This window comes from Cynoglossus semilaevis, chromosome 19 (assembly GCF_000523025.1).
Source record: "Cynoglossus semilaevis isolate Cse_v1.0 chromosome 19, Cse_v1.0, whole genome shotgun sequence".
Classification (NCBI taxonomy): domain Eukaryota; kingdom Metazoa; phylum Chordata; class Actinopteri; order Pleuronectiformes; family Cynoglossidae; genus Cynoglossus; species Cynoglossus semilaevis.
The window spans coordinates 14,661,617-14,672,752 of record NC_024325.1 but is presented as its reverse complement, the minus strand read 5'-3'; the positions used below and the strand labels follow the sequence as shown (position 1 = coordinate 14,672,752).

At 41.6% G+C, this 11,136-nt stretch overlaps 2 protein-coding genes across 4 annotated transcripts; one reads left to right on the top strand and one right to left on the bottom strand.

Annotated features, from left to right (window-relative positions):
* The first annotated feature begins 1,380 nt into the window (after positions 1–1,380).
* On the top strand, positions 1,381–4,323 carry cfap298 (cilia and flagella associated protein 298). The gene is made up of 7 exons (XM_008333233.2): positions 1,381–1,882; positions 2,582–2,749; positions 2,946–3,013; positions 3,098–3,256; positions 3,455–3,586; positions 3,742–3,837; positions 3,930–4,323. The coding sequence occupies exons 1-7, from the start codon at positions 1,744–1,746 to the stop codon at positions 4,038–4,040; spliced, it is 873 nt and encodes a 290-aa protein (XP_008331455.1). The 5' UTR covers positions 1,381–1,743; the 3' UTR covers positions 4,041–4,323.
* Positions 4,324–4,605: 282 nt separating this feature from the next.
* On the bottom strand, positions 4,606–10,353 carry eva1c (eva-1 homolog C (C. elegans)). 3 transcript variants are annotated; one of them, XM_025065732.1, is made up of 8 exons: positions 9,395–10,353; positions 7,684–7,889; positions 7,433–7,556; positions 7,173–7,325; positions 6,683–6,826; positions 6,149–6,226; positions 5,959–6,054; positions 4,606–5,851 (listed from the first exon to the last, which is right to left on the bottom strand). In XM_025065732.1, the coding sequence occupies exons 1-8, from the start codon at positions 9,600–9,602 to the stop codon at positions 5,442–5,444; spliced, it is 1,419 nt and encodes a 472-aa protein (XP_024921500.1). In that variant the 5' UTR covers positions 9,603–10,353; the 3' UTR covers positions 4,606–5,441. The 3 variants fall into 3 exon arrangements, with proteins under 3 accessions (XP_024921500.1, XP_024921501.1, XP_008331456.1); XM_025065733.1 differs by having other exon boundaries at positions 5,959–6,051; XM_008333234.3 differs by having other exon boundaries at positions 5,959–6,066; positions 9,395–10,346.
* Positions 10,354–11,136: the final 783 nt, after the last annotated feature.

The following is an 11,136-nucleotide window of genomic DNA, read 5'->3' as shown; positions in this document are numbered from 1 at the left end:
TCGAGGTGTGTGTGTGGTGTTGTCAGAGGTGATGTGTCAGTATTTCCTTTTTTTTTTTGGCTGATGATAACATTGACTGTATATAAGAATGCAAGTCAGGAAAAGGGAAATCCCAAGATGAAGCAGAATTCCTACCTGAGTTTCTAAGGAAACTCTATTAGCAGAAAAATTAAGGTCACATGTCAGTCTTCAATTTTTAGCCACTAGTGTTGGGCCATTGTAAGTGTAACATGATGTTAATTTTGTAATTTACTTCTTTCTTTTTTTTAAGATCACCTAGAAATATGTAATTCTGTTTGCAGTACCTCTGTTGACCACTAGAGGCTAACTCCTACATAATGTCTCAGCAACTTCCTTTGAAATACTCAGGAAAAAGTACGGACTTAAGACGAGCGTCCACAGATGTTACAGATAGAGTGAATGTTATCTCCAATTTATCACTGACTTCTTATTCACTACTGAGTTCCTTCCATTACTAATTAGCACTTTTGTTTTACCTTTGCAACTGAATGGCTACGCCCGGTTCTTATATATGGTCAATGCATTTTTAGGTGAGCAATTCATGTTGATAAGCAATAGTAAAAAAAATAAAATAAAAAATGGGGTGACTGAGAGCAAACCTCTCTAATGCCATGTCAGCTGCTGTAGACTCGTCAGATGTATTATATCTCCAAAATCCTCCGATAGATACAGTACTTAACATGCTGAAATATCTTAACACTTTCATGGTTCATTGAAGAAGAAGAAAAATCTCAATAACCTGGAAGGCACCAGCTTTGTAACGCTTCAGCACTCTGTTTAACCGTATACATATTGAGTAGAACCAATCTATCTGCGTTAACAGTAGTTGATGAGTAGCCAGTGATTTGTGTCATTGTCATGTCAAAGCTGAAATTTTATAGTATATATATATATATATATTAAAAAAATGGCTAATTTTGTGAAATCGGTGTGTCCCCTTTTTATGGCTATTCCCCCATAGTAAATAAGAGTCTGTGTTGTTGAACATGTATAAAAGATGAGTCATGGAGCTGTGACTCATGATAATATCCAACGTTCCATATTTCAAAAGCGCAGATGATTGCACATTATGTATGAAGCAGTTTATGTGTATGTATGCAAAAAATAAATGTACAATGACCTAAAGTGTTGTTTTAATGCCTCCTACTGCACGGACACAATAATCTACATAAATTGTTTTATTCAAGCAGATGAACCCTGTGCTTTAAATTGACTCTACTTTTCTATGATAAATATAACCATCAGCTTTTATTTATTCTGTGAAATTTAAACATTTTAAAAAGTGGGGACAGGGCTTTGGTCTTTCCACCGACAGGGGGCAGTAAACGTCTGCCGCGATGTAATCTGGGTTGCCACGAAAGACGAATAAGACGGGTGTAGCAGTGATATAGCAGTTAGCATAACACCGGTCGTCAAACTTGTGAGTGCAGTTTCATAAGAGTATAAGTGTCTTTTGTACGTCACGCGTTTTTGCTACTGTTTTAAATTACGCTTTTGGACAAGTGCCTTTCAAGAAGAATGTTCAATTAAAGCAAGTATGTAGTCGCTCGTACTAGCCGGATGCTAAATAACGGCTAACGAGTGGTGTTTTCTAGAAGCCCGGTTGCTATAGTGATACTAGTTTGAAGCGCTGTAAACAGAGAACCCCGGTGTGTCATTTTAGGGTCACCTCAGAGTGAAAAAGCAAAATTCATACGTAGTCGGTTAGTGCGTTTTTTAAAGATGGTTCAACTGCAGGTGAAGCGCGGCGACGAGAATCAGTTTCTGTTTACCACCAGTGTGGACGCACAGGTGGACACAGTCATCCAGCAAATTGCGGCCATTTATAACGGAAGACTCAAGGTGGACAGAATATGTTTAGGTGAGTTTCTAACTTTCATTTAAGTGCTGCTTTCATTTAAGTGCTGCGTCACGTTGTATTTTGTTTTTACGTTTTCACTATGTAAATTGTATGGCTTTTCCCACATTCCCTTCCCATTGGCAAAGATTGAATACTGTAATATTTATTCATAGCTTAACTAGCTTTTATTTGACTAATTAATTAATTACTTAATTACATTTTATTTTTTATTTTAAGTTATTTAATCTTCTTTTCATGTAGTTTAAATTGGCTTATAATATATTTAGATATTTTTGTGTTAAGAAGTACAAATGCGTTTTTCTTTCATGCACTGCTCTCGACTTTACGCTTGATTCGTGCCCAATTTGTGTATTTTGTGTCAGTTATTATTGCTTTAAAATTCATAATTATAATAAAACACATTTTAAAAACATATATTTATCATTTTTAATGTTTTTATGGCAACTGGACAGAACACTTTCCACATGAATGAAAAGAAGTGGCCGCAACATGGGAAACCCACCACTAGATGTTGCTAAATCTTCGCAGTTTTTTTAAACTACGTGTACGTGTTTTTATAAAGCGTGTGCCATGTTGGCTTTTTTCATGAAAATAAATGTTAAATTGAACAATATACATATAATCTATTTTTTTTTTCAGTCAAGGACATGCTGACCTAAACTTGTTTTTGGAAAAATGTGTGTGTTTTTTTTCCATCAGAGATCCCAGAGCTGGCAGAGCATGGCATCAGTCTGCCGCCAAACATGCAGGGCCTGACAGATGACCAGATTGTGGATTTGAAACTCAGAGATGAATGGGAAGATAAGTGCGTGCCTAGTGGAGGGCCCATATTTAGGAAAGATGACATCGGGAGGAGAAACGGACATGGTGAGACTAAATCACCCTTCTGAATCCATTCAACCTGAGGACTAAACTGCCTTTACTTGCAGATTAGAATGATAAGAGATTTACATTTAAATGCTCAATAAAATCACGTTTTACCATTTTATACTGCTAACATGAAACATTAGTAAAATAAATGAATAAAATTAAGTTTTTATCATTTGTGTGTTTTTCTTTACAGCTCCAAATGACAAAATGAAGGAAGTGTTGATGAAGACAGTGGAGGAGTCGAAGGCCCTGATCTCCAATGTCAGTTTTGGATTTTTTTACTTGATGACAAAATAGAAAAAAAAACTGTTTTTTTCTATGTGAATAAATGTCTTTACTCTTCAGAAACAAGTCAAAGCCAACGTTTGTGTGACGATGGAGATGGTAAAAGAAGCTCTGGATCAGCTCCGAGGCGCTGTCACCATCGTGTACCCCATGGGTCTGCCCCCCCATGACCCCATCAGGATGGAGTTTGATGAGCGAGAAGACCTGACAGGAACACAGGTAAGATAACTAAACGTCTTAAGAATTCACCTGTGGCCATTTTTACTAATGCTTCAGTTGATTGATTCAGAAGATTGATTTTGTTCCACCAAACAATTACCTAACATGTTACATAAGGCTCAGGAATTCGGGTCAGTTGTTTTGTTTTTTTTCCGTTCTGTCTGTAGTGATTACATCTTCGTTTTTTTTTTACCTCAGGCGTCTCTGCAGGTGATCTCAGAGGACGAGTGTCAGCTGTGGTGGGCCGGGAAAGAGATGCAGAGGGGGAAGAAGCTGCAGGACTTTGTGGGGAAAAATGAGAAAACCAAACTTGTAGTCAAAATTCAAAAGGTGAGCAGTAACAAGCAGTGTATTGTCTTGGTCTATGTCGGCTAAGCCAGATGACCTTTAATCAAATGATTGCTGTAGCTGCAAGCCCTGAGAAGTGATTTTTTTTTTTGTTTTGGGAAATCCCTTTCTCATTAATTTGTTGAATTACTGTTTAGAAAGGACAGGGGGCGCCAGCGAGAGAGCCTCTGATAACAGATGAGCAACAAAGGCAGATGATGCTGCAGTACCACAGGAGGCAGGAGGAGCTCAAGGTGAGGAGACCAAACCGTCAACATGACAAACCAACAGCGACCTGTCGGTATCAACCCTTTATTACAGTTTTAACCCTGGTCCAATGTTTCAGAAACTGGAGGATGCAGACGATGACAGTTACCTGGACTCTCAGTGGTCGGACAGACAGGCTCTGAAGAGACAGTTCCAAGGTCTTACCAACATCAAGTGGGGACCGAGATAAAGACAGGTACTGCTCTGATAACCGGTCCTGGACCCACGGCTTCATCACAACACTGAAACTGGTGTTACTTAAGAACTTTAGGGGAGTACTTACCACACAGGGGTAATTATGATGACAGGTTTTACTGGTTTCTATCTTTACACAGCTACAAGTGAAAAAAAACTCATGAAAACAAAATCTGGATGTAAAGTTTAACCAAACCGTTTTTTCCTCATTTTTCTTCCATTTTCTTTACATTTTTTAAAAATTAAAAGCATTCAAACAAACTGAACTGTTAAAAACACTTCCTGTACATTTTAGTTTGTTGAACTGGGAGTGAAATTATTGTCAGAGGAAAAGTTTAAGCAGAAACAAAGTTCATCTCCCACAGTGCAGGGTCAAGGATGCTACACCTTTCCTTTCTTTGTCTCACATCAGTGATACACATACACACACACCAACCCTCTCAAAGTCAGCTTTGTTATAAGGCAGGAAGTTGCCACACACTAGTTGGTCGTTCCAGTTCTGGTCCCAGCTGGAATGAAGAGGTTTTTTCCAGAGTCAGTCAGTCATTCAGGAATAGTGAGTCTGGATGAAAAATCTGTGGATTTAATAATGGTCAACTTTACACTTTACACTTTTGGCTTTTATAAAAACACAGTGTTCAGTTGTTGTACTGCATCTGTCTGGCCTCTGGTATGAACAGCTGCTGATGTAATGACCTCTAATGTAGTTATTACTGCTGGGAAAACCTGAGTGTTTCTATTTCTGTCCGGTGTCATCTGTTAAATCATCACTTTGTGGTGGTGGGAACTGGAACCTTTTACATTCAACCCAGTTTATCGCTTTGAAACTGTGGGTGACTTAGAATGTCTCTCGGCCCACCTGAAGTACGGGTTGAAAAGACCTGGGTTTGAAGTGAGTGGCCCAGAGTCTGAATACAAGAACAAACCTGGGCTGCATGTTTGAAAAAGACAAAAACATATTACTTAAAATCACCAGGACTGTATGTTGGTGAGCTAGCAGGCATTTTTACCCACTATTTACTGCCTTTTTTCAATAAGTAAATTTCCTCAAGACATAAAGATATTTGTTTGGTAATATTCCAAAAGTAATTATTTCACATATATTTTTGTTTTCCTAAGTTAAAGCCTAAATACAGTAACATTCCAATATAAACAGTGACACAAACTGTTTATCTTTTTTTAAAATAAAACTTTTAGCTTAAATATTAACTTTAGTCATAGTCATAAATATAAATAAATTATTTGTAATTCCTATATATGCATTGATGATCATATTTCAGCATAAAAATATTTTATATATTTTATAGATTCCTGTGAAAAACCCAGCATGACATTGTAAAAAAAAAGAGTGTCTTTGTGTCAGAGGTCAAAGGCTGAGAGTTAAAATATTCAGTGTCTAAAGCCCCGGACACGTCAGCCCCACGATGGTGGAGCTGCCGTTCAGATAAGCGTTCATCCAGATCTCCTGTATGACCATGTCCCTGCGCTCGATCCTCTCTGCCCGCTCGGCCGCCTCGCTCACATACGTCACCTCCTCCCAGCCGTAAATCGCCGCCTTCCGCTCTGCAGCTGAGATCAAGGAACTTTCAGAGTCATCATCATCATCTTCTTCATCATCGTCGGCATCATCGTTGTCCACATTATTCAGTTGGCGGTCAGTAATCCGGCTACAAGTCCTGGATGAGAGTCCAGCATCTTTGATCCGGCGCCCCCTGCAGGTCACCCGCACAGAGACGGCAAGCAGAGTCAGCAGGAGGCCGATACAGATGCTGGAGGTGAAGAGAAGAGCTGCCATCTCTGAATGTTCTGCGAAAATCATCGAGTAAGGCGTGTCAAAGATTGCAGTAAAAAACAAACAACCTGTGCTGTGAGTGTGAGTGACATTAAGACCCCACCTGTGTCAGGTTGTTTACCTTTAATGTAGGCGTAGGTCAGTAGGGAGTTGCTCATCATGGCTCCTGAGCTGCCTGGTCTCCTGGAACCGTGGGAGAAAATCTCCTCCAGATCTACTGGAGAAGTTGCTGAAAAAATAGTTGAAATTAAACTTTTTTTTTTTTTAAATAAGTGAAAATACTGGATGTGATAAGTTGAAGTGAAATTTACCACTTCCTGTGTTCACAGTAGGCTTTAAGGTGGATCCGAATGCATTTGGATCTGCTTCCCTTAGTAACGACTGTGGGACTGTAAAAAAAAAAGAAAAATCAGTTTTCTTTATTAATGAGGTGACGAGAGAAGAATCACTCTGACTTTGCCCTTTTTGTTATCAACAGAGTGGATGAAGTCAGATGTAGAGTCTGCTCCTCTGTCTACACTGAAGCCACAGCTTCTGACAGTATGACCTCACTGGCATTAATGACAGGAAGTTTGGCCAGGATGTCAGTGTTAAACCCTCAAATCTGAGCTCATGGTTGATTATTCAATGAGTCCTTGTTGTTGGGTGTGATGGTCTAAGAAAGTCTCAAGGCCGAGATCAGAAGATAAGGAGACTCACAGGAGGAAACTGAGTATAAAGGTTTACTGTTCGAGATTTCGGTGGTGACAACAGATGATGATGTGACATTTTTTTTTCTATTTTGGAACCTTCGTCAAATTCATCAGGGAGCTGTAAATGGTTTCCTGCAGCACAGGGAGTCCTACCACAGGAATAGGTCACGCTGAGGTACTTCCTGGTTCCTGGAAAGCAGGGGTCTCTGAAGGTCTGGTTGCTAACGGCAACAGCACACCGCTGTTTGCTGTAGCAGGACTGGGACACGACATGTACGGCCTCGTGATTCAGACACTCTGAGACACAGACAAGGAAGTAGGATAAATTAATAATAAAGAAGGTTGTTAATTATTGGTGGTTCCCTAAAATGAAGCCAAATGAAAACATGAAAAAAAGTTAAATGTTAGCCATAAATAAGTTAGTAATCAAGGCATAGTTAGTTTAATTTTTTGATTTTGTTAGCCCTGCCAGGGCCAGGATTTGAACCAGCAACCCTCCAATTACAAACTGCTGACTGAGATTTCATTAAAAAGACTTGAAATTGATAAACAACTGACAACTGAGGCATAAACAATGGGTTTATAGCTCAGTTGTGTTGTTGCTGTAGGGAACCGTGGCTGAGGAGAAATCCCGTCGACTCACCAAAGGGTGGTGGTGTGGTCAGGTGTGAGGGGCAGGTGTCACTGTGGCCCAGAGCTCTGCCGTAGACAGCTGCGTAGATGTTCAGCACCCTGGGGGGCTTACAGCGCAGCAGCATGGTGTCGCCCTCACAGGCCACGTGTCTCTTGTGTTCCGCTGAGTGAGGGAGAAAAAAAGGCAGTAAAGATCAGGAGGTGTCGGGGCAGAAGGACGGAGGGGGGAGGCAGTAAAAACAACAGTGAAAATGCTGCTGCAGAACTCACTCGGTTTACACTTGTAGTCCACATGGAGGTACTTGGTGGAGCCCGGACAGGGGTCTTTCCCAAACAGCAGGTGATTGACAGGCAGCTGACAGTCCCTGTGGCTCTGACACTCAGACAGCAGCTTCTGCAGACAAAAGGAAATGAGCCTTGAATCGGGATGTGACCTTTTAGCACATCCACCTGTGGAAACCTCCGTGGTGAAGGAGTCGTTTCTGGAACAGTGAAACAGTGAGTGTTCACTCTCCACACACCTGCAGAGCAGTAAACGCCGAACAGCTGTGGTTGTGGGCCGTGTGTGCAGGGTCCGAGGGAGGTTCCGCCCTGCACAGCCAGGTGGCCCCGCTGCCGTAGAAGGCCGACTGGATGGAGATGGTGGAGTGGCGAGGGCAGTGGAGTCGCAGAGGCTGACCGTCGCAGGCATGAGCCGAGTGACTGGTGATGATCCTGGTCAGGTAGTCTGGAGCACAGAGGTGTCAGTCACACCGAGAAGGGAAACATGAGACGATGAAAGTCTGAACAAAACAAGTAAAGTGCAATAAAATACAGGGAAGGAGACGGAGGGAAATGATAATGTCAGAATTTACACAGAAATATAAAAAATAAATGATAAAATGTGTTAAAATAGACCAGAGATGAAGAGAATACAAATATACATCCTAAAGTAATTTACGATATAAAAGAAACCTAAAAAAGGAAAAACTTTTTTAAAAAAAAACAACTCTACTGATAATTGTATTTACTTTTGTTCAGTGACTCTCAAACTATGGTAAATGGTCCCGCTGGTGGTGCTTGGGCTCCCTCTAGTGGTGAGTGATTAAATGGGACGTTTTCCTGGCTGAAATGAATGGTTCGAAAACTCAAGCCCAAACTGGAACTCTCAAAAAGAAGGTTTTGGTTGCCGCCTGTTGTCTCACGTTGCCTTGTAAAAAACGTTTTCCTTGTGGCAAATTCTGCCAACTGGCATTCAACCCCAGCTGAGCCACCTTTGTTGTTTGGCGTTCACATGTGATTAAGTTACTGATGAGTCAAAAGTCCCGTATCCTGAGATGTTTTCATAATTTGTTTGTTGCCCTGAGTTTCCTTAAGAAATGGTGAGATAAACAAGGAGGTTATTTTTCCCTACTTTGGATGTTGTAGACAGCCCCCACCCCCCTCCTCACCCTCACCCCTCACACCCCCCTCCAGGTCCCGCTCTTGGCCCCGGAGTCTCTTGAATCCTCACTGTTTCATCTCTATCATTCCATGCCAAATCTCTATGGGATGTTTGGGACAAATGGATGGTATTTCAGGATCACTGGCAACGTTTAAAAGAGCATAAACTCACGGCCACCTCCCGGTGTGACCATTACGACGCCACTCACACCAGACCCCTAAGTAGAAGCAGAAGGTCCTCTTTGTCTGTGGAGACGGAGGTCGATCCCCGACACGACTGTTGGACGTGACAGTTTATTTGCCTGGTTTTCAGTTTAATAATAATATGCGAGCAGAAAAAAACCCCCGCAGTGAACGTGTGGGATCTGTTATCAAAGCTTTGACTGTGTTTAACCTGAAAAACAGGAACAATATTATTTCACAAAGCCTCCAATATAACAAGGTCAGGAGTATTAGCCTCCTTTAGAACTGACAACAAGTGGAGATCATAAGGATATGAATGACAGGTTCTCAACATGTGGTCTGTGATGCCCAGAAGGTCCGTATTGTGTTTGTTTGTTTTATTGTGTTTGACATGGTTAAAAATTGATATGTGAGTTATTAGATAATCTGAAGTTTATATGTCAACTTTGTAGTAATATTAATATTTTTTTGTTTGTTTATGTAAACATAAATAACGTCACAATTGTGTTTAAAATACTTATATCCCCTGTGTTTTTGGAAAAAAAAAAACACGTTTATAACAAATACCACCAAAGTACACTCAACATATACAGTATATAACCCACGTCGTCATCTTCCTCCTCTTACTTGAAAAGTCGGCCAGTCCACTCATGCGTCTGGTCCACAGCAGCAGGGTCAGGTAGAAGAGACCGTGGCTCCAGTCCAGTCCAGGACCAGGACCAGGACGTGTCCAGCTCATGACTCCAGGATCATAGTAGGGAGACCGAGAGAGTCCGGGCTTCTTCACTGGAGGATGGAGACGTCCACGGGTAAAAGCCCAGGCATCAGGACTCATGATCACCGCTCCCCGGTGAGGATGATGAAGATGACTCCGGGACTCATCTTTCCTCCCAGGATTCCCAGACACGTTGAGTTTCCAGTTAAATAAAATCAGCCGACGGCGGCACAAAGCAGCGCCTGTTCTCCGCAGTAAGAATGGACCACGGAGAAGGAAAAGAAGGAGCAGCAGCAGGAGCAGCAGCAGGAGGAGGAGGAGGAGGAGGTTAGAAATAGCTGCTGCGCAACAAGTTGCTCCCGAGCTGACAGACGAGCTGAATCGGAGAACTTTCGTCTCCCGGTCTGCGGATCTGTGAATGGATGGGAGTGGAAACCGAACGCGTCCACGCGCAGACAGCTGAGTGGGATCATGGAGGAGGGAGTGGCAGATGAGAACTATTTTGGAACCGAGAGGAATGGGTGAAGATTGGAGGAAAGGGGGGCGCTCTCTGCGGAGTGACGCACCACCACGGTTTCATTATTACATGTTTACATTTAGGATTCTGGCTCCTTCTCCTTCTTATTATTATTTTCCTGCTCAGGAAATCTCTTCGGTGAAAAAAAAAAATTGTTTACTTAAAAATATTCTCTCATTCTCTGCATTTGACCATTTGATCAGCACAACAATCCAGAGTTTAACCGATTAACCGATTATAAAGCAAAAAAAAAAAGAAAATAAACTCATAACGGGAAACCAAAAAACGAGTAGGCTATAACAACAATTATATAATAGCCAAAAGTTCGCAAAAACATAGCAAAGAACTAGCATAAAGGCATTATTGACTTATTCAAAACAGGTCATTAATAATAGCTAGAATAGCTATTATCGTTAACTAAAAACGCTCATCTTTATTTACATTTGCAAACATTGTTGTGGCAACATTGTCAGTTCATTACTGGTACAAATATTATATAAAATATTGATCAAGTGTCGTTCGGTCCATGTGGGGTCTGTGGGCCTCAGTGGGGAGTCAGTGTTTCTTCCCCAAAAACTTTTTAAACTGTGTCAAGTGTAACTGACTGGCTTTGACTTTTTTTGTGCCAAACGCTGATGTCCTTAATGTGGGGTCTTTGAATAAAGCTGGGGCCCCGCTGAGTAAACTGCTTCCTGCCCCCCCCACCTCGCCCCCCCATCCATGACCCGCTCCATGGTAACGGCTCAATCCCAGAGCCCAGACCTACAACAGTGAGGACGACAAGAGACGTCGGGGTCTCCACGCTCTGATCCATATGGAGGTGGTAGTGGTGGTGGGGGGGGGATGTGAGGAGGTATTTTGCATACAAACTAAAAGTGTCCTCCTTCATGTTTGCTGCACTTTAGCTTCGTATTCCATTCAGGAGTGAGTGGCCCCTGAAGACCCCCTTTCATCAGCAGTCGTCCCCCTAAAGCCTGTGGAATTTTGTTGTCAAAGTCAGAACTGTGTTCTGGACTTAATGAGGGGAAAAAACCACACATGACAAAAGTTTCAGATTTAACTAAATTTATTCAACACAACTTTTACAATATTTTTGTTTTATTTAAAATCCACATTCATATCAAACTGGGAATCGAG

Coding starts and splice junctions, on each gene's coding strand:
- cfap298 (XM_008333233.2), top strand. CDS start 1,744: ATGGTTCAACTGCAGGTGAAGCGCGGCGACGAGAATCAGTTTCTGTTT. Junction 2,750..2,945: donor CGGGAGGAGAAACGGACATG/GTGAGACTAAAT, acceptor TTTTCTTTACAG/CTCCAAATGACAAAATGAAG. Junction 3,014..3,097: donor CGAAGGCCCTGATCTCCAAT/GTCAGTTTTGGA, acceptor TTTACTCTTCAG/AAACAAGTCAAAGCCAACGT.
- eva1c (XM_008333234.3), bottom strand. CDS start 9,602: ATGAGTCCTGATGCCTGGGCTTTTACCCGTGGACGTCTCCATCCTCCA. Junction 7,557..7,683: donor CGGCGTTTACTGCTCTGCAG/GTGTGTGGAGAG, acceptor TTTTGTCTGCAG/AAGCTGCTGTCTGAGTGTCA. Junction 6,227..6,682: donor CAGCGTGACCTATTCCTGTG/GTAGGACTCCCT, acceptor TTTTTTTTACAG/TCCCACAGTCGTTACTAAGG.